The sequence below is a fragment of the Myxocyprinus asiaticus genome, chromosome 3 (genome assembly GCF_019703515.2).
Source record: "Myxocyprinus asiaticus isolate MX2 ecotype Aquarium Trade chromosome 3, UBuf_Myxa_2, whole genome shotgun sequence".
NCBI classification, from domain to species: Eukaryota; Metazoa; Chordata; class Actinopteri; order Cypriniformes; family Catostomidae; genus Myxocyprinus; species Myxocyprinus asiaticus.
In genome coordinates, this window is record NC_059346.1 from 60,002,357 (window position 1) to 60,029,042 (window position 26,686).

At 37.6% G+C, this 26,686-nt stretch overlaps 2 protein-coding genes and 1 long non-coding RNA gene across 4 annotated transcripts in view; 2 read left to right on the plus strand and 1 right to left on the minus strand.

Moving 5' to 3' along the window:
• The first annotated feature begins 1,775 nt into the window (after nucleotides 1–1,775).
• LOC127426506 (uncharacterized) lies at nucleotides 1,776–3,908 on the plus strand. The gene is made up of 3 exons (XR_007894789.1): nucleotides 1,776–1,876; nucleotides 2,000–2,100; nucleotides 3,307–3,908. It is a non-coding gene; the product is annotated as an uncharacterized LOC127426506 (long non-coding RNA).
• A 642-nt stretch (nucleotides 3,909–4,550) lies between these two features.
• On the plus strand, nucleotides 4,551–25,398 carry LOC127426378 (transgelin-3-like). 2 transcript variants are annotated; one of them, XM_051673168.1, is made up of 5 exons: nucleotides 4,551–4,696; nucleotides 6,897–7,126; nucleotides 7,886–8,060; nucleotides 21,755–21,857; nucleotides 22,239–25,398. In XM_051673168.1, the coding sequence occupies exons 2-5, from the start codon at nucleotides 6,947–6,949 to the stop codon at nucleotides 22,420–22,422; spliced, it is 642 nt and encodes a 213-aa protein (XP_051529128.1). In that variant the 5' UTR covers nucleotides 4,551–4,696; nucleotides 6,897–6,946; the 3' UTR covers nucleotides 22,423–25,398. The 2 variants fall into 2 exon arrangements, with proteins under 2 accessions (XP_051529128.1, XP_051529136.1); XM_051673176.1 differs by having other exon boundaries at nucleotides 4,565–4,696; nucleotides 6,900–7,126.
• LOC127426011 (matrin-3-like) overlaps nucleotides 25,148–26,686 on the minus strand; it is a 55,699-nt gene continuing 54,160 nt past the window's right edge. Inside the window, exon 19 of the mRNA XM_051672432.1 lies at nucleotides 25,148–25,485. Coding sequence (XP_051528392.1) covers nucleotides 25,435–25,485 — 51 coding nt within the window. The 3' untranslated portion in view covers nucleotides 25,148–25,434. The remainder of the gene's footprint in view (nucleotides 25,486–26,686) is intronic.

The window sequence follows — 26,686 nt, forward strand, 5'->3', positions numbered from 1 at the left end:
TTACACCACTGAACAACTTCAGTAAAAGTTGAGTTAAGAAAAATATCTTAATGCCTCGACCTTGACCTGTTTCTCAATGCTAAGAATGCAGACAATGGACTTGGGTTCTTATGAAGACTTGCCAGGCTATCTTGGAAGAACAAACTCGGAAGGACAGGAGGACGTAGAACGCATCTATTGCGAGCTTTGAGATGTGCTACGATTTTCCTGTTGTGCAATTGCCCGTCCCAGCACATTTGTAGACTGAGAGAAATACTGTCATTACAAATACAATAAATGTCCTTCATCTGCCACCGTAGTGCTGCTATGACTTCTGGTACTTCAAATGGGTTCTTGCCCACAAGTCACCATTCGATGCATCCTCGATTTTCTGCCTGATCAAGAACACATAGGGGTAAATTTATGCATTCTCGGTACTTGCATTCTTGAGTATTGGAAGTGAACTTCGTCAATGGATGATGAATTCAAACGAGTCCACGATTACGTAAGAATAAATAAAAACACACATTAAAAAACACCCATTGTGCCACTCTCCATTATTTTTACAATATATTGATATTGAGGGAGGAGTTCAGTGAATAGATATGAATGTTTTGAAGAGCATGCGAATATCAGAATTGCTGTTGATTTAGTTTAGATAGTATTATGTTTAAGCGGTTTAAGTAGAGAAGGAAGAGAGCAGTGACTGATACCTGCTTAGGTCAGTTGGATCTTTAAAGTTGTGCCATTTTCTTACTGCAGCTCTGAGTTTGGACCGATGTTCACAAAGAACATCAGATAGCCAGGGGTTTAAGGGTGTAGCATGGGCTGGCCTGGAGGAGAAGGGACAGAAGTTGTTTTGTATAGATGTTTTTAGACCATAGATATCCATTAATATCTAACTATATGAATTTCATTAATGTAAACAAACATTATGGCATGATATAATGCTTAAAATGCTGCCCATATCCACTATTGAAATCTGCTGCTCTAAAGAACCTGGATGCACGGTTGCCTTTGTGTAATGTCATGGTAATTTCATCTGTTGCTGCTTGCAGCATCAGTTTGTTAAATAAAAATTTAATTGTGCATTAAAACTGGCAGAAATATGTCAAGTGTAAGTTGGGTTAACCTCTTTTCAATCAACAAAACATCTAATTTTACCAGGGGTGCCCAGACTTTTGCATTTAACTGTTAATCGCAGAATGTATATTATTAATTATTCTATTCTGTTGTATCACGGTAAGATAGGAGTCTATCTTAAGGTTGTGTGATGGATGCAAGCGTTGATTAAGAAATTAGTTACAAATGGTTTCAAAGACAACTGTGAACATAAAAAGACACCAGTTTAAGCTATTAGCTGTTCTTCATATGAAAGTGAAGGCTTCCCTTCCACACACGTACATCACCCAGATGTCTATTTGATGTATGCGTTTACATCTGTAAGACTTATTTTTTAGGTTGTTTGCTCATCTGTAATACGTCTATAAGACGTTTCCTCTCAGATGTCAATAAGACATTCAGCAGATGTCTTTGAGACTTTTATGAGATCTTTTTAAGATGTTTATCAGATGTTAATTAGAATGTGATGCTTTTAAGATGAAAAGATCTAAAACAGACATCTCGGAGATGTACATGTGCTATCTGGGACATTATCTGAGGGATGCATTACATTTAAAATTGCATGCAGTCTAATGAAGAACTGTTTGCATGTAAATGAGAATTGTATTTGACTTGTATAGTCAACAGATTTATAATTGAGTTTTCTAAGGGTGCGTTTGCTGCTCCGTTTGTCAAGGGGGATCAGGCCAAGAAATGTTTATGCCCGAAGAGACAGTTTGGCTACTGGGACCCCAGCCACTCACACAACCAATGGGGTTACACCATTCAAGAGCAGGTGAGTCATCTTTTGACAGTCTCATATTTGATTTCTTTCATGAAATTCCTTGCATTTATCAGTGACGACCATGTGTTTTAAATGCTGTTCCTCATTAGCATGCACATGGTCTCTATTTGATAGGCATTGAATACTGGAATTCTCTGAGAGCAGATGCTCAATATTACATGGACATGGTAAATCTGAAGTTTGACCGTTCTGTGGCTGAGTGAGGACATTTCAAGGTGAAGTGTGTAATTGTTTCATTGTTAAAATACTTTCAGCTTAATGTGGATAGACAACATAAGGTAGCCATTCGAGGTTGACCACGAACATTTTAAACAGAGTGGCTCTGTGGCACTATCAGAACATTGCTTTGTTTAAGCATCATAATGGCCAGCCTGACATAATTTAGCAACATTAATTACATTTACATGCTAATCAATAATCCTTTTTTTTTTTTTTTTTTTTTTTTTTGTGAGAACAAAGGCCATCTTAACCAGAATATGGACCTTAAGCAGAAAATTATATGCATGTAAGGGTCATTCTCATGAAATCTGTCAAGAAAATGTCCTGGTCATATTTAACCCCAAATCTATATGAAAAATATAAAATAAAAATTATATTTTTCATAAAGAAAATGAAGCCTACATTGAGGACCATTAAGATATTTTGCAATGTTAAATTATTTTCAGGACACTTAAGGACATTTTACCCACTAATTCTCATTACCGTAATCCTTAAGAAAGTTTACTTTTACTATTCCTATTGTTTTCAATGAGAATTCTTATTACCGTAACACAGTCATTTGTTTTTACTGTATTACAAGAAAAAAAAGATGCTGTTGTACAGTGATTAATTAAAATCAGCTAACATGAAAGACAGTACAAAGGGAGAACTACTATGATGTATAAATACTTTACAATTTAAATAATATATCACTTTTTTCATTTTGTGGTAATAATACCATAATGACCATCTGTTTTGCATTGTGGTAATGAGAATTAAATGTGCGTAACTGTCATGAAAACAATGTCACGATGTAAAAAGTCCTAATGGCCCTAAAAATAGGCTTAATTTTTTATAGGAAAAATATAATTTCTTAATTGTTTTTTATTGATTTGGAGTAAAGTAGGAGCAGTACATTTTTTTGTCAGATTTCTTGACAGAATCACCCGTAAATGTAGTCATTGTCTCCACTAGTGGTGTGAGTTTGGAGCTGGACTATCTTGTTGATGACCAATAACAGACAGGGAGAGTGAGGGAAACCTGTATGGAAAAAGTGATTCTTTTTGCAATTCAGTTGATGCTAGTGGTACAGAAATTACACTTTTACAATTACACTCCTTTAATTAGTCTAAATAGTGAGATTTAGGTGTAACAGACCCAACAAGAGTACAATGTCATAATATAATAAAACAATAAATCAAAGTCTTTTGTTTTTTCTATAGTGAGAACAACAGGCTTTACATGGACATGCTGAGGAATGTGAGAGCACAGCTGTATGCACATATAGGCCGACAGTGATTGACATGACAGACTGATTGATGGATTAATTAAATCGATAGAGAGTGCTGAGGCAGCTTTGCTGATCTCGGGGTTGTGGGTAGGGCTAATTTCTCTTTGCAAATGGTTCTCTCAGAGATTGCATTTTGTTTGCTGAAATACCGTCTAGCATAGAGACCAGTATAAAGTGCTGTATGTCATCATACATTTATATTTTCAGTTATATATGTAAAAGAATACATTTGCAAGTACACAATAAAGAAGTCTGCAATGCATCTGCATCTCTATTATTTTGTTTTTTGGAGGGGGGCAAAAGTGTTTTCAGAAAATTAGTTATAAGCTATTACAGATTTAAAGTATAGAGGCTATAAGGGAGAATGGCTAAAGGCCCTTTAGGGTAAAATCCCTTTTTAATGTTCCGGTCCTATTTTGTCTATTTTAAATATACAAATAAAAATGTATATTTGCCTATAGAAAATGAATGTTATTTATAGGGCCATTAAGAGTTTTTACATTGTGACATTAATGACTATTATGCATATGTTAGCCCCCAGTTCTCATTACCACAATACAAAAAAAGATTCTCTTATAATATTCTCATTACCACAGTATATATTTGTATAAGTATATATTATTTAAATTGTAACATATTTATGCATCAAAGTAGTTCTCCCTTGGTATTGCCTTTCATTTTTGATGTTTTAATTATGAAAATCACTCAAAAAATAAATAAATATATATATATATATTTTGGCCTATCTGTTTTTTTTGTTGTTGTTGTTGTTGTTTTTTTTTTTTTTTTATGCAATTCATAATTTGCATTTCAATGTCATAACAACATTCCATCAAATTGAATTGTGTAATGTTTAACTAAATTAAATTAATTCACATTTTATTTTATTTAAAAGATTACTTAATTCAATGTGATGGAATTCATCGTTATAAACTCTGACCTTGATCTTGCCTTACTGTATATCATGCCACATGTTCATCATGGCCTACTTTTCATGTATGCACACTGATGCTCTCATCCATGCACGATCAAGTCCTAACGGCTTTCAACGTCCTTATTGGCTGGCTGCGTCACGCATGTCACACATTGTATTCTGTCAAGCCAATGATGAGCGCAACCTTCCATTTTTACGTAACACTTTACCGTGCAGTTCCCAACCCAGTTCTCTGAGTGGGATGCGTGATGCTCTGACTTGGCTAACTTCATGCAATGACGGATGCTGAGCTGTGTCCCACCCCCTCGCCCCATACGGATGCTCTTCCATGGTGCCAACAGACGGGCATTACACGGGCGAGAAAAACAACAAACAGCCTTCATCACTAGTAAGTATGTGCATGATGCCTCACTGGATTGTCAGTGAAATAATAATATTTAACAATTAGTTACACAGTAGCGCGCAATTTTCTCTAAATATTTGGATTTTTAATACGAGTGTAGGCTGCTTCGGGCAGTTTAATGCGCATATTTAATATTTTGTTGTTGGAGCAACAATCCTGATATAACGCAGGTTCTTATAGTTTATTTAACACAGCGTAATTCATTATATTATCATCGTAAAAACACGATGACTCAAAAAGTGCTGCGTGCCAATCCGTGGAGGAAAATGCGTGCATCACTATTTTGTCAGGTGGACATAAGGTAACGATGCCATAACTGCCTGATTTCAGGATTTCTTACGATTTCATTTGGAAAGGTTAAAGCTGAGCTTTCAAGAAATAATTTTCTCACATTAGGCCCAAAGTAGGGGAGACCATGGGTTGGTTGGTACAGAGCTGATTTCTGGTAATGTTGTAATTAATTTCACAAAAGTGTAACATTTACGTTCACGTTCTTGATTCTGTCAGGGAATTTGAATGTGAAAATCTGTTAAGGTGAAGATAACTTTTCATTTTATTTGTCAAAATAAATAAATAATAAACCCACTCTTCTAAGACCGGTATAGAAACAATACGTTGAAAGATTTTAAATATATAAATTTTAGTTAAAAGTGATGGGTACAAGTCATTTTTTATATAAGATTTGTAAGACTGCTTAGCTAAGCTAGCTGGCTAACATCATCACATGTTTATGTAAAATGGTTAACATTTAAACAAGTTTATACATGTTCAAAATTTTCATATTAATTCCAAACAAAAAAAAAAATATTTTAATGACAATCATGTTAATCATTACTCATAGTAATGATACTGTATATGACAAACATGTGTTCGGTTCAGTTGCCCTGTTAAAATAAACTGTTGTTTGTACTGTATTTCTGTGTAGATTCTCTCTTGAAACTTTAGTGTCAACACTGTGCCAACCAACCCCAATATAATTTTAATTATTAAATAAGTCAAAAAATGTTTGGCGACATTGAATGCATTTGTTTTTTACCTAAGAACCTAAGCTTTTATTTGCACGAGTTGGGTATCTTAACATTTGTCCCATCAAATACTATATTAAAAAAAGTATGAGGATTGTGCCAACTGCCAACCCACTTCGGTCTCCCCTACTCAGCCATAACAAGTATTGGGGGATCACCATAGGGGGATCCACGATGTGCCTCTCACATTCAGATTAGTGGTCAATCAATATAAGGTTTACAATGACATATTTTTGAACTACTATCTCCCAACCCTATCTTAAATACTTCTAGGAATTTATTTATATACTAATCCAAAGACTACATAATTTCAACCCCATCAAAGTTTGTAGCCTATTTTATGTAACTACTTAACATTTGAATATAGCAAAAACCATTAATTGCACCACATAACAGTCGATATTATGTTTTGTGCAAATATCCATATTTTTTATTTTCTGAAGTAAATATCACACTATCACATTTTTACAAATAACAGAGCTGAAATATTGAGCTTGATGAAGCTAAGATATGTAAATGTGTATAAATATTGATATAGACTGTAAGGGAAACTTGCCTCTGTTTGAACTAGGTTGTCAAAAAATGTATTATGATTGTCCTCCTTTAAATAAGATGTCTGAAAATTCAAAGTATTGTTTTATTAATGAGGGAAATGTCACAGCATAATGCAGTTGAAGAGAAAGTTCAAAAAGTGAGGGACAAATATAATTTTTAATTTGAATAAAAGCAAAGTTTAGGTAGAATTAAACAAATTTGTAACCGAATAAAGTGTAATGAAGGGGAACATGCAAACTGGCTGATATTCTGATGCAAAACAAACAAAACAAAGGTTTTATTTAAAATAAGTGCATTACACACCTACAGTCGAAATGTATTATTGTGACTAAATTTTGTACCCTGTTCATCAGTAGTCAGTAGTCATGGGGACTTTTCCTTAAAATTACCCAAGTTTATAGTTTATGCTTTAGTATAAAAAATTAATCATCGTTTGTTTGTATGAAACAATAAAAATAAAAAAAGGATGAAAAAGCGTACTTGTCAACCACTAATCTGAATTTTGGGCAAAGTGTCCCCCTTGTTGACTGTGGTGCTTATAGCCCTGGTTGTCTTGAATACAGACATGTTCTGTGTGTGTGTGTGCGTGTGTGTTTATACCCTAGCAGTTCAGATCATCTCTGGTGTAGGTCGGTGTTGATGTCTGAGTGCTGCCATGGCAAACAGGGGACCAAGCTATGGGCTCAGCCGTGAGGTCCAAGAGAAGATTGAGCAGAAGTATGATGCTGAGCTGGAGGCTAGGCTGGTGGAATGGATCCTTGTCCAGTGTGGAAACGACCTGGAACGGCCAGAACCTGGCAAACAGAACTTCCAGAAATGGCTCATGAGTGGAACAGTATGTGTTTTATGTTGGAATTAGAAAGAAGGAAAACTGTGGAGACTAACATTTAAAACCATGTTGCCCCTTCCAGGCCCATCGTGGAAAGTACTTGAAGGAACATGTCATAATTAGTTTTCATCATTTTATTTTGTTAGTTAAAAATTAAATGTTGGTCACTCTGTTTCACACAGTGCCAGAAACAGCACAATGTTTTGTAAACTGGAATAATGACATCTTCTGGTGTTAGAAATAATAGTATCTATCATGCTTCCTCCGTAAGACTAGGTGGTAGTATTTAAGACTATGTAGTAGCTGAACACCAAATAGGCATCATTAACGTGTAACTGAGGGTAGTCATATGTTAATGTATTCATAGGTTAAGTTGTAGACATCTGAAAGTTGTGGAGTTTCAGAGCTAGACAATTTTTTGAGCTTAGTTGCTCTTCGATGCTCTTTTTGAAATGAGCAGAAATTGAGTTTGTTTGCATAGTACATTGAATTCTCTTCTCAAAATATAAAAAAAAACTATTTTGACTATTCAAAATATGAACCCTATCAAAGTAAAAGACAGCTGTGAGATATGTAGTTATTGCTTTAGTTGCCTGGATAAATGGCATTATTGAGAATCTGGCAGAATGGATTCAACGAGTTTTGCATGGTTCTGGATATGCTCTGTCAGAGAATGTTTTCTGGCACATGTAGATAAAGATGCTTGTAACTCAGCATTCTGGGTGCGATATAAATGTCTCCCTGCCTTCCCTCTCCCCACCCCAGATTCTGTGTCGTCTCATCAACAGTCTTTACCCCAGTGGAATGGAGCCCATTAAGAAAATTACAGAAAGTAAAATGGTCTTTAAACAAATGGAGAAGATTTCTCAGTTCTTGCAGGCTGCTGAAGAATATGGAGTCACCAGAGGAGATATATTCCAAACCGTTGATCTTTGGGAAGGTAACACACACACACACACACACACACACACAGAAAATATTTATAAAACACATTTAATCCCACTGGTTAAATTTTTGATTGAAATTTACTTTGTAATTTCAAAGGTCTAAAAGAGCTGATGATTAAGTTTAAACTGTTGAAATGAATGTGCAGAATGTCTTGATTTCATGTTATCATTTTTATATGAGTGGTGCAAATAGTCAAATGACCACAGCCTTGTAATTCCACTTTGCCCTTCTAAAAGATGGTGTGTGTGTGTGTGTGTCTCAAAGCTCCATAAAAGGATGCAAGTAAAACCTGTAATAAAACGCATACAGCTACCAGATTTGGTACATATAATGTTTAAAGGGTCTGTTATTAATTTATTAATAAGATTGTTCTGGCTCATATAAATCATGCTCACAGGACAAGTAAACATGTAAGTCATCATGAAAACATTTAACAATTGTGACCACTAGGAAAACACAGAGCCTCATTTTTGAATAGGTTACTTTTAGCTATTGACTCCCATCATAAAATTGCAGATTTCAGAGTATTGTTTTGTTACAATAAATGAAACAAAATGCTTTTATTTTTCTCAATTGCATAAAAAAGTTATATATATATACAGTATGTATATGAACAATTCTACAGAGTTTAAACTGCAGTTTCACAATAAAAATAAAATGATAAAAAACAATTAAGAGTTTAGATACTGGATATTTCATAAGACTATGTTCTGATCTATTTAAACCCAAGGCATTAATTGACATGATAATAATTTAAATATACTGTATACAAAAACATAATTTATAGTATATTTTTTATTAGGAAGTGGCTGTCCCAAATCCCAACCCCTAAATTTCAATTTATGAAAATAATGCATAATATTAAATATATATATATATATAAAAATCTTCAGTGTTTATTATTTATTTATTTAAGATTTGTTTCCTTACATTCTATGGCAATATTTTGATTCTATTGAGGCTTTAATTTTTTATAATTACACTGTATCTAAGCATTTATTGCATCTGAAAGCATGACCAAAACTGGGGACATAAAGCAGTGCCCTCGACCTGAAGTAGAAGTGTGTGTGCAAGATCAGCCATTCTTGATGAATTTTGCAATAATTGATAACCTGCCCGCCGACATGATTTTAAGAAGAGACTCGCCAGTACTAGGGACTGTTACAAACCACCAAGGACTCTAACACTGCCACTGTAAATATGTCATGTCCAGCTGTTACTCGGGCCCAAGCCAAAGCAGGTGAATGATGGCTCAACCCGCAATAGCACTGAAGTGCAAGGTGCTGTTTATTTACAGTAGAGTTGGGGTACTCGAGTTCGGACTCGAAAAAAAAAGCATCCGGCCGGGATTTCAAAATTGCCTCTAAATGTCCGGGATTTGGCTTTGTCTTCATAATGATGAGGACTCTCTACAGTTAGCACCATCATACATTCTGTATATTTGATACTGCACATCAGTTTTCATGTGTGCATGTCCTTACGTGTGATTATTCTGGCTGAGAGCGGCTGCGTGCACTCTTTCAATGTACTTACTCTCTCTCTCTTGCCCGCGCATGTGCTGTATGTGTATGTGAGAAAGAGATCGCCACATTTGCTCTGCAACTTTCATCCAGAAACATCAATAACGTAAGTACACTTTTGAAAGTATGTTCCCCAACTCTGCAAATTATTAAATAGAACAAATGTTTTATCAGACTCACGTTACTATGCAAAGCAATTTCTGTAAATGAAAATGCTGTCTATATCGAGACAAAATCAAATTAACTATGTATCAGGGATATTTAAACTAATATGATGGATGAAATTGACCATGGAGATTGTTCAACTCAGTCCGTTACATATTTGTAGTGCAACCTCCGTGTTATCTGTAAAGCTGGCACTTGCGTTTCAATGGCAAAAAAGTCAGAAAATTCAATGAAGAACACAAGTGAGGGGAGAAGTCTATATTCACCTATTATCCATACTAAATATAATGTGAAATGAACAACACGTCAGCTCAAGGAGAGTTTGTCATAAAAAATTTGATCTTTAGGGAAGTAGGCTATACCTGGACACAGCAGGAGGACTGAAAAGTGTGAAGTGTAGTAGAATAAAAAGACATTTCTAATGGTATCTGATCTTTTCTGTTTTTTTCTTTCTGTTGAATTTTATGGGCGTTAAATGTTTTAATATTACATTTTATTAAATGTATTAAACACATTAAATGTATTTAATTAATTATATTACATGTATTTCCAACATCATTTAAATAAAACTAAACTAAATTAAATGGACAAATTGAAAATAAAGTAGAAATTTTTTTTAAATTAAAATTAGAAATAATAATAACTCTGGTTGTAATGACTAACGCAGATTTCACTTTCTTTGGTGTATGTTTGAGTGGAGGGGAAAAGCAACAAATAATTGAAATGTCAACAGAATGCAATAAGAAGTGTGTTGAAGAACAGTTTTGTCTTCATACACCTAAAGCATATGCTTTCATTCAAAGTTGTGAAAATTAAAATAAGCTTAAAATATTGATGTTGAGTTAACGGTTACAATTTTAATTCAGATTCATGAACAGATTCATTTGGACTCAACTCGGGCCTTGTATGGACACGGTCTTGAGTCCGACTCGGCCCCATTTTGACTCGGACTTGAAGTTATAGGGTCAGGTACCATCTTGTCACCCTCGCGTTGTGGTCCTTCATGGAGTGGATCCATGTTAGAGCACGATGGTCTGTCTCAAGGTCAAATTCTCTTCCCATTAGGTAGTACCTTAGACTATCGAGTGACCAATTGATGGCAAGACACTCCTCTACCGTCAAGTACCAGTTTCTCTGGGCAACAACTTCCTACTCAGGAAGACATCTGGCTTCTCTGCTCCCGCATTCCCTGGGGCAAGTACTTCTCCAATTCCTGTAGCTGAATCGTCCACCTGCACCAGGAAGAGCTGGGAAAAAACTGGACTCTGTGGGACCAGGCTTGAACATACAGTATATTCTTCTTCAGGGTGTTGAATCTTCCTGGTTTTAGTCAGGAAGTTTGTCAGTGGTGCTGCAATGGAGGAAAAGCCTTCAATACATTTTCTGTACCAGTCCATAAGACCTAAGAAGGACCTTAGGTCTCGGGCTCTGCTGTATTGCCTACACTTTATCGATTTGTGGTCATAGCTGACCATTGCCCAGATTATACCTAAGGTAGCTGGTTTCCTATCAGGCCCACTCACACTTTGCCACATTCAGGGTCAACCCACATCTTGGATCTTCTTTAAGCTCTGCTGCAAGTGTTCCAGGTGTTCTGCCAAGGTGTTACTATGTATCACCACATCACTGAGATAGGTGGCAAACCATCCCTTGTAGCCCTGCAGAACTTGGTCCAACAACCTTTGGAACGTGGCAGGTGCCCTATGCAGACAAAAGGGGAGGATGGTGAATTGGAACAGGCCCAGCGGTGTCCGGAACACGGTGTATGTCATTGAGGCTTGATTGAGGGGCACCTGCCAGTACCCCTTACACAGGCCCAGGGTGGTGATGAACCAGGCCTGTCCTATCCCTTCCAGCAGATCATCATTTTGTGGCATTGGGTAGGCTTCAAACCTCGACTGGGCATTTAGCTTGCAGAAATAGGTGCAGGCACACAGAGTTCCATCCTTCTTCAGGACGATGACCAAGGGACTACTCCACTCACTCATGGAAGCTTCGATTACTCCCATCTCTCTTATCGTCTCGATTTCTTTCTTCAAAGGAGCCACTAACATCTCAGGTACCCATTAGGGCCACTGTCTTGAAGTTGTGGGGTCGGTTAGGTGATGGTATTTTGGATCAGCTCAGTCCGTCCTGGCCCCTGGCGGAACAAAGTAGGATACCGGTTGAGAAGGTGTCACAGTTCAACCTCCTTGGAGTCCGTCAGATGGTCTAGGTTCACTGCTGATGACTCTGTGCTCTACCCTCTGGTTCCAGCTCTTCATCCTTCATATCTTCCACCTTCCATATCAGGAGCGATGTTTAAGTGGTCTTACTGGGTGGCTCCTTCCATTCCTAAGTAGGTTTACATGATATGTCTGTTTGTTTTTTCCCTTGTCGGGGTGGTGGATCTCATAGGTTACTGACCCCATCTTCTGTACAACAGTGTATGGCCACTGCCACCTGGCCAGCAGCTTGTGCATCAATGTCGGCAACAAGAGTAACACCTTCTGCCCCAGCTGGAACTGTTGAAGCCTTACATGCTGTAGTACCAACTTTTCTGTAGTGCCTGTTGCAGGTTTTCCCTCGTCTGTTCCCGATATCACTCAAGCCGGTCCCTCATCTCCAGGATGTCCCAGACAATGCCTCCACTGTTCTGGACTCCGGGACCTATCAGCCCTTCCTCAGCAGGTCCAGTGGTCCTTGTACTTGCCAGCCATTCGCAGGCTTGAGGTACTTCCCTATAAGCAAACAGTACAAAGGGAAGCCATTTGTCCGTGTCTGCGACGAACTTATGCAGCATGTTCATCAGTGTTTGATTGAACCTTTCCACAAGGCCATCAGTATGTGGATGGTATGGACTCATCCTGATGGTAGTGATGCCCAGCTGTCAGTGTAGCTGCCCCATTAGCCATGAGGTGGAAATCATCCCTTGGTCTGTTAAGATCTCTGTAGGGATGCATACCCTGGAGAATAGCTGGACGAGGGTGTGGATGATCTTGGATGTAGTAATAGATCGGAGTGGGAAGGCTTCAGGGTATCTCGTAACGTAATCGCTGATGACCAGGATGTACTGATGTCCCGCAATACTTCTTTCAAGTGGCCCCACGATGTCCATGGCAATGCGCCTAAAAAGGGAAGAGATGACAGGCAGAGGATGTAGGGGTGCTCTGCCCCGCTGGCACACAGCACAGGTCTTTTGACAGATAGCGCATGTGGTGCAGTATGTCTGTACATCAGTATACATGGTAGGTCAATAAAAGCGTGAGCTAAAGCATGCATATGTTTTCTGCTGGGCCAGGTGACCGGCCCAGGGAACAGTGGGTGCTAAGTGCAAGACAAGAGGATGACAGCAAATGGGAACAATAAAACGTGTGTCATCATTCGCTTGCAAATACAACACACCGTTCAACACAACATATTTCCTTTCACATAAGGTAGACACATGTACACACTGAACAGCGATGGTGTTAACATAGTTGACATTTGACACAAAACATGGTTTAAGCAGAGAAAGAGAGCTACCAGTGTCCAATAAAGCTCTTAGCGATTGTCCATCAACAGTCACATCATATACAGTCTGACTCTCCCCTACAGAGTCTTTTAAACAGTCCTCCTCCCCTGGGACATAGCAAAATCCAGTTAATTTGGCTCCAGCTGCTGACAGTAAAAGCAAACCAATCTTTTGCTAGCTGTTGACTTTGACCACTGTGTACTGTCCAGGCAATGTACTTGACCCATTTCAGCACCGCCCCCAGAGCTATGGGGTGTAGTACAAGTGATACCTCTGGGTGGTTGAGAGTGCGGACCTCCACGGTGAGCATTCATGTATTGCTGTGGCAACTTCCCCACCGCCAGTCCTGTCATCGGCTCGTGCTCCCTCACCCAAGTACGGCTGTCGTATGGGAGCACATGAAGTAGCTGCTCTAGGATTATAGTCTTGCCAATCTCCTCCTTAGAGTGCAGCTCAGGTCTCACCCAACATCGATAGAGATTTGCGCTGGTGGTAGGTCTCCGGAGAGATGTTAAACTTCTCACATGAGCGCCTCCTTTAGTTCCCTGTACACCTCTGCTTGCTCTTCATCCAACACTAGGTAAGCCTCCAGTGCCTGTCCTGTCAGCAATGGAACAAGCCAACAGCTCCACTCCTCCTCAGGCCACCGCCAAGTCTTGGCCAGACGCTCGAACCTGCAGAGATAGTCTTTGACATCGTCCCCCTCCTGGAAGAAAGGCATCCTCGGCTCAGATTGGGGCGTTGGCTGTCTATCTGAAGCAGAAACCATCAGTGAGTAGGAGTCTAATGCTATTAAGTTGTTGCCGCGTACTCTCTGTGGTGCCGGTGTTGGAACTTCCATCCACAGGCTCTCGTGATCGCTCGGGGTTGCTGCAGGCCGGACAGACTGCAGGATAGACTCATGTAAACCATGGAGCTCCAGAATATTCACTGTGACATGCCACAGGAATTTTTAGGGCCCAAGCACTGAAAGTGCAGAGACCGTATTGTTCTTCTAAGGATTATTATTAGGGCCCAAGCACTGAAAGTGCGGACGCCCTATTGCTTTTCTAAGGATTATTATTAATATTATTCTCTTCAAGGTTTCGGTACATTTGGGGTACTTAACATACGTGAAAACTATTTTTTTTTTGTGATATACATTTTTATTGATTCATACAACAAACAAAGAAAAGCAAAACATATATACACAGAATCAACATTTAACCCCCACCACTACCCCTCCCCCTCCCAATACCTGACCCCACCCTGACCCCCAACAAACATTCCTGTGGTCACACATGAGTATATTCACACACAAAAACATATATAATAATCACACACATGTATAACTATACCTCTCTCTCCAAGAACGCTAAATAGTTGCCCCATTTCCCAACAAACGCATCCAAGTTCCCCAGTCTTCTAGATGATGCTTCCTCGAAAGCCGCCACCCTCCTCATCTCCGTGTACCACTCCTGAAATGGGAGCACTCCAGCCGACTTTCATCCCCTTAAAAAGACTTGTCTGGCAATCATAACACTGGTTAGAACCCAATTTTTTATGTGTTTATTCACAATATTGTTGACCACCCCATCGCCTAAATTACAGAGTCTGGGACAAAATGAAATTTGAGTGCCCAATATGTCACACACAAAACTCTGAACCTTCAACCAAAATTCTTGGATCTTAACACACCACCAAAAAACATGGGTTGTGTCTCCATCTTCTGATTGGCATCACCAGCAGGTAAGTGTGTCTTTAACACCAAGCCTATATAATCTAGAGGTCCAATAGAATCGATGTAAAATCTTGAATTGCATAAGGTGCACCCTTGCATCTCTAGGTGTAGACTTGACATTTTTTAGAATCCTAGCCCACACTCCCTCCTCCAATACCAAGTTTAAAGCTTTCTCCCATAATCTCTCAAGAGATGTTGAAGCTCTGTCCCCCAGACTCTGAATTAGCAGAGAGTAATACATTGATGCCTCATGACCTTTTCCAAAAGCAGTAATCACCACTTCCAGAGTATCTGCCGCTTTAGGGGGGTGTATGCTACTCCCAAAAATAGTACAGATCAGGTGGCGCAGCTGTAAATACATAAAGAACTGAGATCTGGGAATCCTAAAATGTTTAACCAAATTTTCAAAGGCTCTCAACACTCTACTCTCATATAGGTCACCAAGTGTATTAACCTCTCTCACAATCCACTCTGACTAGCAGAAAGGGGACTTATTTATACATAATTTTGGGTTCATCCATATGCTAGAGGCAACATTTAAATAAATGTCAGCTTGAGCACATAAGTGTCTTTTAATGTCACCAGAGCCCAAGATTTTTGAATTCTTTGACATATTGTCCTCCTCGAACAGTTGTGGAGCCGAATGTATAGAATCTCACCGAATCTTATGTCATCAAAAGTGTTAAAACTAGCAAAGTGCGCATAGCTTGCCTTTCACACTTCCGAACTTCGCATGGCGTCATGTCTACGTGAAAACTCTTGAAACTTTGCACACACATTAGAGTCGTCAGCCATTAGGGCTGGGTAAAGTTGCGGGGGGTGGGGTGGGGGGGCTCTGTAGCACCCCCTTGAAAATGGGCATGTAATGGGTTCTCTGTAGCACCCCCATTTTCACCTAGAGTCACCAAATTGGTACATATATTGTTCTCATTAAGCCAAACAACTTTCATACTTACAGTTATTAGCTTGCCCCACAGGAAGTCAGCTAGTTTGGATATTCTGAAAATCGCAGGCTCTGAACTTTTAAATACTAAATTGCGAACAGATTTTTGATATATTGAACAGTGTTGCCATGGTGAGGCAATAAATTAATGGTGAAAAAATGGGAAACAGGAAGTGTCTCGTATCTTCTGTGTGTATTATGTTATTTAGATCAAAATGGAGCTGTATGTTTGGTAATGGGACTGATCACATGGCTACTGTGTGTCATGGTCATAGTGCCACCAACTGGAAACAGGAAGTGTGGCACTTACAACAGATTTTGAAATAGTCCTCTTACATTTACCCAAAATGCCCTGTAATGAAAATGGGCATGTATGGGGCTCTGTAGCACCCCATTTTCACCTACAGTCACCAAAATTGGTACATATATAGATCTCATCAAGCCAGACAACTTTCAAACTGACAAGCTCTGCCCAACAGGATGTCAGCCATTTTGGATTGTTTGAAAAATGCATGCTCTGGATTTTGAAATACTCCTCCTAGGGGATTCATGTTACTGGTACCAAATGTGGTCGACATCATGCAACATTGACAATACTAAATTGCAAATGAATCTTTGATATATCGAATGGTGTTGCCATGATGACATGATAAAGTAATGTCAAAAATGGTAAACAGGAAGTGTCTCATATCTTCTGCTTGCATCGTGTGATTTACATCAAAATTGAGCCATATGATTGGCCTTGCGGGTTGATCAAATTGATGTGGCTATTGTGGGTCATGGTCATAGCACCACCAACCGGCAGAAGTCGGCCATTAGGCCTGGTAAAAAGTTAACACATGGGCATGGCTGGGGAGCTCTGTAGCGCCACCTTTTGACAAAAGTGGTGGGGTCAGTTTCTTCTATGGTCACTAAACTTGGTACACATATTGTTCTGATCAAGCCGCACAACTTTCAAGTACAGTTATTAGCTCCGCCTCACAGGAAGTCAGCCATTTTGGATTGAATGTGCATTTTTTGAAAATTGCAGGCCCTGAACTTTTAAATACTCCTCCTAGGGGATTCATGTGATTGGCACCAAATTTGTGCAACAGCATGCCATCGTAGACATTGTAGATGCTAAATTTCATGCAGATTTTTGATATTTTGAACAGTATCGCCATGGTGAAGCAATACATTTGTGGCGAAAAATAGAAAACAGGAAGTGCCTTCTGTGTGCAGTGTGTGATTTTGATGAAAATTCAGCTGTATTTTAATAAAATCGCGGTAGTAAATATCCGAGCCCTCTATGCGCAAAACTTAGTGGTGAGCTTAACAACACTGAACAAGTGCAACAACAGCATCAGTGGTCGTCAAGCTATCCATGGTCCAGTTCTGGACCGGAGCGTGCATGTTTAAGCTTGTCTGGGCATAGTTCAGTTACACTCTTTTCCAAAACATGAACCAGCAAATTTTAGGTGAGCGCATTTTATCGCATCTTATTCAGTCAAATGTATTTATGCAAATTGTTTATCCACTGGGTGCAGTGAAAACTACAGCTTCAATTCAAAAATTCAAAGCTGTTACAGAAGTCAGCTCATATGCACAACCTTTTTTCACAAAAGATAAATCGATGATGAAAACCGAAGCTTCAAAGTAAATACACAGGAAAATGTGCATTTTATTCTCAATTCTTTTCTGTAGTGCTCATAAAGAGATTATGTGAAGTGTCACTGAACTTGCCTATGCATAAATCCTGACAGTAATTAGTTGGATACAAGTGTGTGTCAGTGTTCACAATCCTGAACATCATCAAATCAGTTTGTTCATTGTTTCTTATGATTATTTATTATCTGCATTATGATTATTTAGGATATAGCTCCTGTGTGCAAATTAATGTGTGCAGGACAAGAAAAGGCTAATTGTCCCCCTCATTGAATGACATTATGCTCTTTTTTTCAGTTTTAGGCTACATTATTTTGTGTAAAATGAGAGTTCTACATTAGATTGCCTTAGTTCTCTTATGTGAGTTGATATGGTCAAAGATAGACTTAAGCAGGTCTAAATATTCTTCCACAGATTTCATAAACAATAACCCTACATTGTATATTTTTATTTTACAACTTTCATACTAACAGTCATTAGCTCCACCCAACAGGAAGTTGGCCATTTTGGATTTTCTGAAAATCACAGGCTCTGAACTTTTAAATACTCCTCGTAGAGGATTCATGTGACTGGCACCAAATTTGTGCAACATCATGCCAAGACATTGTAGTTAAATTATGAACAGATTTTTTATATTTTGAACGGTGTCGCCATGGCGCAGCAATTAATTTATGGCTAAAAATGTGAAACAGGAAGTTCCTTATATCTTCTGTGTGCATAGTATGATTTTGATGAAAATTCAGCTGTATGTTTGGTAATGGGGACTGATCACATTTATGCAGCTAATATGGGTCATGGTCATAGCGCCACCAACTGGCTGCAGGAAGTATGGCACTTTTAACAGACTTTGAATATAGCCCTCTTATGTTTACATGAATTGCTTCAAAATTCTTTAGAATAATGTCTGATGTAAATTTGAAAAGGGATATTTGATATCTTAAATACTGTTGCCATGACAACGCATTAATTGTGATTATTCCTTCCTATATTTGGGTGTTTTTGAGGCACTTGACATGCTTAAAATTTCATGAAATTTTGCACACACATCAGTCGTTGGCCATTAGTTCTGGGCAAAAGTTCACGCATGGGTGTGTAGGGGGCGCTTTGTAGCTAAAATTGGTACATATATAGTTCTCATCAAGCTGGAGAACTTCCATAATTATAGTCATTAGGTCCGACCAACAGGAAGTCATCCATTTTTGATTTTTCTGAATATTGCAATCTCTGAACTTTTAAATACTCCTAGGTGATTCATGAGACTGTCACCACATTTAGATAGTATTATGCCAAGACATTGAAGATGCTAAATTTTGAACAGATTTTGATATATCGAACAGTGTTGCATTGGCGAGGCATTAAATTAATGGCGAAAAATGGGAAACAGGAAGTCATTTTTATTTGTATAGCACTTTTCACAACACACATAGTTTCAAAGCAGCTTTACAGAAAATCATGCATTAACAGAAAATAAAACTGTAATATCTATAATGTCTTACAGTGATCATTATGTAGTTTGATTACATATGATTGTAAAATGTGTATAGAAATTAAATAATAATTGTATTTAGAACCCATGTGAGCAAGCTGATGGCGACTGTGGCAAGGAACACAAAACTCCATAAGATATTGGTTAATGGAGAAAAATAACCTTGGGAGAAACTGTGGGGGCCAGTTCCCCTCTGGCTAAACAATATGAATATAATGCCAATATTAGTTCTTTGTGTGCAGTGCAAGTCATTGTTTTAAATTTGTAAATTAAGTTAAGGTCCAGTGTTTTAAAAATAAAAATAAAAGATTTTTTATGAACTTTAAGATGAATGACTAATGCAGAAGTTTACATAGATGTATTGTCCTTTGTTAGTTGGCTGATGAAGGCTTTTGTTGGCAATTAAATGATTGTCTATGTATTCCATTTCAAGAGTGTAGTCCATCAATAGACAAAAGTGATGCAGGCAGAGATAAATGATGAGGTGCATCGCAGTTCAACCTGGAGGTCATTTCGGTGAGGTTCATCCTAAGTCCAATGTTCAGGCAGTGGTATATGAAGTATCCAATGTCTTACAGTTGGAATCAGTTCATCCTTTGAAGTAAAAAACCTAGCAACACGTAGCAGTGGAGTCTGACACCAAGCAGGAACAGAGCTGGATCTGGCAGGCTCTGGTAACTTCGGGATATGGAAAAAAATAGAATAATATTAGCATAGGTGCCATTCAGTTTTATGCAGAGCTATAGATCATGATGGATGTTTCTGGTTCTGGCAGACCTAACTAAAGCAGCCTAATTGTGAGTTGAAGGATAAATTAAGTGTATGTCTGGCTAAATAGATGAGTCTTTAGTCTAGACTTTGAGTGAGTGTGTCTGCATCTCAAACAGTGTTAGGGAGACGATTTCATAGTTTAGAGCCAAGTGTCCTTATGTGGATTTTGATATTCTTGGAATTATTAACAAGCCAGAATTTTGTGATCATAATGAACGTGACAGAATATAGCGTGTCAGAAGGTCACTGAAGTATTGTGGAGCTAGACCATTCAAAGCTTTGTATGTAGTTAACAGAATTTTAAAATTAATACAAAATTTAACAGGTAGCCAGTGTAACGATGATGAACTTGGGCTAATATGATCACATTTCTTAGTTCTAGTCAGCACTCTGGCAGCTGCATTTTGAACCAATTGAAGTTTATTTATTGAACTTGCTGGACATCCTCCCAGTAATGCATTACAATAATCTAGTCTTGAGGTCATGAACGCATGAATACATTTTTTGGCATCAGCAACAGAGAGCATGTGTCGTAATTTAGCAATATTTCTCAGGTGGAAGAATGCTGTTCTACAAACATTGGAAATGTGATTTTCAAAGGACAGATTGGTATCAAATATAATACCCAAGTTCTTTGCTGAAGAAGACGACAGTACATCCATCGAGAGTCAAATTATATTTTAGTGGCTTATTTTTAGAGGTTTTTGGTCCAATCATTAGTACCTCTGTTTTGTGGGAATTGAGTAGAAGGACATTTCTGGCCATTCAATCTTTGATTTCATAGATACACTGCTAATTTGGAAAGTTGTGTATCGTCGGCATAACAGTGGAAACTTATTCCATGATTCCTGATAATATCTCCCAGGGGAAGCATGTATAAGGAGAAAAGCAGAGGTCCTAAAACGGATCCCTATGGCACTCCATACAATTCCTCATTTACACATACAAAGTGGTAGCGGTCTGATAAATAGGACCTAAACCATGCTAATGCAAGTCCACTAATGCCAACATAATTCTCCAGCCTATTCAAGAGAATGTCGTGATCTGTCATGTCGAAGGCAGCACTAAGATCTAAAAGCACTAGAAGAGAAATGCAGCCGTGATCAGATTATAAGAGCAAGTCATTTGTAACTCTGATAAGTGCAGTCTCTGTACTGTGATGGGGCCTAAATCCTGACTGAAATTGTTCATATATTCCATTTCTCTGTAGAAATGAACATAGCTGGGAGGACACTACCTTTTCTAGTATTTTTGACATAAATGGTAGATTTGAACTCGGTCTGTAATTAGCCAGTTCTCTGTCTAGGATCAAGCTGTGGCTTCTTAATTAGCGGTTTGATGTCCTAAGGATAGCGAGGAGTTAATAATATTAAAAAGAGGTTCTGAGATTACTGGGAACCTTAGTTGGTATTGGATCTAACATACAAGTTGTGGCTTTTGATTTTTTGATAAGTTTTGTTAGCTCTTCAAAATATTCCTCTTATATTTACCCAAATTGCTTCAAAATTGTTTAGAATAATGCTAAATTCCAAATGCATGTGTCCACCTTCCACTGTTTTCCGAAAGCCACCGTGTGGAAGTGGACCCATGATGCTTGGGCCCGTCATCACTGCTTGCATCTTATGGAGTTATGTGTGCACAGTCGCCTTTGATTTGCTCACTGGGGTACTAATTTTTATGACAGGATTTTCAATGACCTTCAATGAAACTGCTCATCGAGGACTTTAAGACATAACTGCATAATTTTCTGTAAAGCTGCCTTAAGACGGTGTGTATTGTGAAAAGCGCTATACAAATAAATATGACTTGGCATGGTGTTTAACTGTGTGTAGTATTTGAGATATTGTCATTAGCATGGTGGATGTGGTGTGAAAGGTGCTTTGGTCAGGTTGTATTGTGTTACAGCAATGATGTTTATTTAAGACATTTTGGTGTGTTTTTAAGGAAAGGACATGGCTGCAGTCCAGAGGACACTGATGGCTTTGGGAAGTGAAGCTCTAACAAAGGATGACGGTCATTATCTTGGAAACAAAGACTGGTTTCATAGGTGAGCTGGTCAAATGAGTTTGTTACTAAGGCCAGGTCCACACCAATATGTTTTCGATTGAAAATGCATTGATTTTATGCCTCTCATCCACAGTGTAATGCCGTTTTCCTCTACAGACAATGTAAACTTTAGAAAACACTCTCTAGTACTAAATACTTTGGAAAAAAATGACATTAGGAAATGGAAACTTTTTCCACCAAAAACTTGGAAGTTGCTGTGTATGGTCAGTTAGATGGACCAGACTCTATGCTGAAAGTTAAAAGTCTGTTGCTGGGAGACTAATCAAATCAAATACAGATACAATTTGTTATGCATTGTATTAGCACATTATTATTACAACCCATTATGCACACTTTCTGTAAAAAAACAATTGTGTTTTAGGAAAACAAAGGGAAACAAGAGGGAGTTTTCTGAGGAACAGCTGCGTCAAGGCCGTAGTCTAATTGGCTTTCAGATGGGAAGCAATCGTGGAGCATCACAGGCTGGCATGACGGGGTATGGCACCCCACGCCAAATCATGCGGTATGACTCTCCTCGACACAATGGAGATGAAACCAATCCCTAAATACAACACTGTTGGGTATGATTTAAAATCTCTATTGGAGATAAACAGTCAGTTGTAGAAGGACCATGTACATGTGTGTACCATATTTACAGTGCTGTGAGAAATTATGCACACCCCATGAAAGGTTTTATTTTTTATTTATTTTTATTTTATTTTTTTTACATATGTTGGCATATCAAAATCGGAGCTTTATTTAGACCGTATTAATGAGTGAAGGTGATCATTTAACAAATAAAATGTGAAAATTTGACTTTATTCAACAAAACTATCTACAGAAATGTCTTCTGTGTAAAAAATAAGCAAACCTTTACATTCAGTAGCTGGCATTTCCCCTTTAGAAATACCTTCTTGTAAAAAAAATTTGTTGTTAGTCTCTTATTCTGTGTTGCAGAACTCCATGAGGGGTTTCTTGCATGTAGTGTATGGCCCGCGTCAAGTCCTCCTACAGCATTTCAGTTGAATTGAGATCTGGACTTTGACTTGACGATTCCAAACCCCTCCATTTCTTTTTTTGAGCCACACCTTTGTGGATTTGCTTGCTTCTTTTGGGTCATTATCATTATCAAATATCCACTTTGCAAGTTTGCTGGACCCTTAAGCAGCAAAACAGCCCCCATACCAAGCCCAAAGTTGTTACAAGGTTGTTTTTCTCAAATCCAGTTTGGTTTTCGCCAAACATGGGGCCCTTTTTTCATACCTGCATTAGGTGCAGGGCTATGAGCAACAACTATGCTACATCTTATCCAATTTTCATGAGAGTGCTAAATTTGAAGTGCATTTTTCATGCCAGGGCAACATGCAGCTAGGCATGGGTGAGACCTGATTCTAATTTTTGGCACTTACAGTATAGTAAGTGATACAATAAATGTAGGGGTGTAATGAATTTCTTTGAACATGGTCATCTCTGTTTAAGCTATACACATTTTTACAAAATGTACATTCAAAGTGTCATTTGTTAAATTTAATTGCTTTTTATATCTCTATGTTCTAATATGCAAAAAAAAAAAAAAAAAGAAAAAGAAAATAATACACTTGTCATGGGGTGTACTTACCTTTTCACATCCCTGTATAGAGTGGACTTACACCAGCCCTAGATTACCCACATTAGTGTTATTTCTTCACCCACAGTGCACCAGTGTCCAAAACAAAAGTTCACAATACACATCTAAAACTGAATTAAAACTATTCAATATTAAATGTAATAATAAATTGTGGATGTTTCTAAATGCGTACCCCTTTAAGAATGGTAAGCTAACATGCAGTCTTTACAGGTCAAATGTCAAGTCCTGCATACTGTGCAACAGGAATGTTCTAAAGAATTTGTTTTATTTATTTTTTTTAATCTAGAAGCCATATAGAACTAATTATTGTGTTTAAAGATGTCATATTAAAAGAATAGTTCACCCCAAAATAAAATGACATTATTTACTCACCTTGTCGTTCCAAACCCCATAATTATTTTCAGAATTTTCATTTTTGGGTGAACTATTTTTACCATTAACCTTCAATATTCAAAAAATGTCAAAGTGCTCAAAACAAGAATGACCCTAGTCTCACTGTATATGGTTGAGGTAATACTTTGTGAAGTGACAAACAAATGTATACTGTTGATGCATAATGTCTCACTACAAAGATACACGTATTTTACAGTAACCTGCTACCAGAATGCTGCAAACTGACAGACTCGTGTCATTCTAAATTGTCTTTACAAAATGTAATTGTACTGCACATTTTTGTGATGTTACTGCAGATAACTGATGCCATAGATTCATGTGATATGCTGTACAATCATATACTAATCCAGTTGTGGTATTTATGAAATGTCAATTAAAAATGCATCTATTTTCAACTTCTTTTGCATTAACTAACAAGCATGTGCTTCTTATGCTTTATGATTGTATTACAGATTATTACACCATTATTTATTGTGAAATTTAATGTATATAACTACATATACTGTCCCTTTGACAATCAAAACACTTTCCAATTTTGACAATTGGTCAACATGTTTAGCTAAATCCAGTAGTACATTTTTTTTTCTTCATTTTAAATGCTGCTCATTTCTTTAAAAAATGGAATAGTCTTCATCGTAAATTTTCACTTCTACCACAGTACATGATTTATTATTAACATTAGGTTTTTATTTGTATTTTATTTTATTTCTTTTATTAGTTTTAGAGCATTTGCTTCACAATAAATTATTCAAGGTTTAATTGATTTAGATTTAATGGAATGTAGTACCCACTTTTTTTTTGACAGCATGGTTTGGCTGCATTGAAAATTAACAGGAGCAAATACTGTGCGGTTTTACCATTTAAGATGGTTCAGTGTTAAGATGACAGTTAGACCAGCATTGGCAAACATTGAGACACATGTTTGCGTATCCATCTGAATTGGGACTTGTAATTTTTTTTTTAATATAAAGCTAATTATAATTACTACAGACTAACCTTAACTCACACCCTACCCCTAAAAGAAAACATTTTGGACAGAAATAAAGTGTGTGCTTTGAGGACGTCCCTGAAGGTTCCCAAAGTGAGGTCTGATTTAGCTCTCTTTTAGGGACATTTTTATCTCCAAAGTATAGCCAAGTACATATGCACACACGCATGCACGCGCACACATCATTTCAGACCATGACCACTGAAGAGTCTTGCATAACTTCTTATGGTAACCTGATAAACAGCTGACAGTAAACATGCTCCATAGAAAGAGTAGTAAGCCATAATTTTTAAACAAAGAAGTTTATTTCAAGAGCTTACTATTACGCAGTCATTGAGCTGTGATGAAGTGACAAACATTTAATTTTGTTTACTGATACACATCCAAACCATCAGAACGACTTCACAAGTTTGTACACATCCGTGTCTCTCTCACTCTCATGGCGCTTTCAAAAACAAAACCTTTAAACAGTAATAATATGAAATGTAACTGTAATCAAAACAAATGATAATAAAAAATTAATCAAAAGTACAATGCCTTTGTCTTCCTCATGTTCACGCTTTTATTCACTCAACCATCTGGGTGTCCATCAGTGTCCTCATCCACTTCACCATGTTTCTTCTGCAAATCAAAGCAAGATGTAAGCTTATCCATGAAACCAGGATATGTAAAAGTCTAATATATGCCTATATATATATATATACATATATATATATATATATATATATATATATATATATATATATAGGCAACTGCTAAACTATGTCCATGGAAAATATCCTGGAACTGTAAGGTATACAGTGTGGAATGAAATGTAGTTTCATCAGGTCTACAGTGAAAGTTACAAATATGACAATGAACACTTGTAAACACACAGTGACCACGTTTACATGCACTTCAGAAAATGGTTTATTCCAGAGTTTTTGCAGTAAGTGTCATTCTGAAATGTCATGTAAACAATAACCGATTTCATTACACCATTTAAGAGATTAAGAGAAAGCAGTTTAACAAATCCAGGTTTCTACCCGTGAACGTGGCTTATGTGGTCATATAAACACATCAGCAGCGTTGTAACAGTTTTTGAAGTGTGTGCATGTGTGTGAACATACCGGACAACAAATGTCAAAGGATGGAGCCCAACAACAAGTCAACAAAGTGGAAAGAATTCAAAATTTCTGGTAGTACAATGGGAAAAGCAAATACACTACACTATAAACTATACCCATTAATACACACCCATGTAAAATATCACAGTCCCTCACGTTTGCTATGCGCTTGTAAATTGGAGAGGGGTCTGTCTGCATCCTGCAATACATGCCCACTACAAGTTGCGCCCCCTCCAAATAACCAGCGAAATCCTGAAGTCTTGGAACAGTTGGATGCCACATTCACACACACTGTTTGTTGTGTTTATTTGCTGTCCCTATTCACCTATCCATACTAACCATAGCTACAAAGATTTTAAAAACAAAAAGTTTGTAAATTCATTACATATACCGCAAAATAAAAGTTCTTTTGAATTCGATTACACCACCGTATAACTAGGTGGCGACAGTGAAGAGGAGAAGCTACCGGTATTCTAAGCTAATAGGCTAACTGATTAGCCTGTAAGCTAACTGGAGAAAACAGAACAGATAAATGTTTATCTTACCATTTATATGTTTTTTATTACTGAACAAGCAGAAATTGTACAAACACAGGAATAAAGAGCACTTCATCAAAATTTCACATTAAACAAGTTCAGTTTACCATTTATATCTTCCGTTTAATAATATGCTGTGTGACATATAATTTACAAGTTATTCTTTGTCATATTTAAAGA

Excerpts from the sequence above, each read along its gene's own strand:
- LOC127426378 (XM_051673168.1), top strand. The coding sequence starts at position 6,947 with ATGGCAAACAGGGGACCAAGCTATGGGCTCAGCCGTGAGGTCCAAGAG. Across the intron at positions 8,061-21,754 it reads AACCGTTGATCTTTGGGAAG|GAAAGGACATGGCTGCAGTC; the intron begins GTAACACACACA and ends TGTGTTTTTAAG. Across the intron at positions 21,858-22,238 it reads AACAAAGACTGGTTTCATAG|GAAAACAAAGGGAAACAAGA; the intron begins GTGAGCTGGTCA and ends ATTGTGTTTTAG.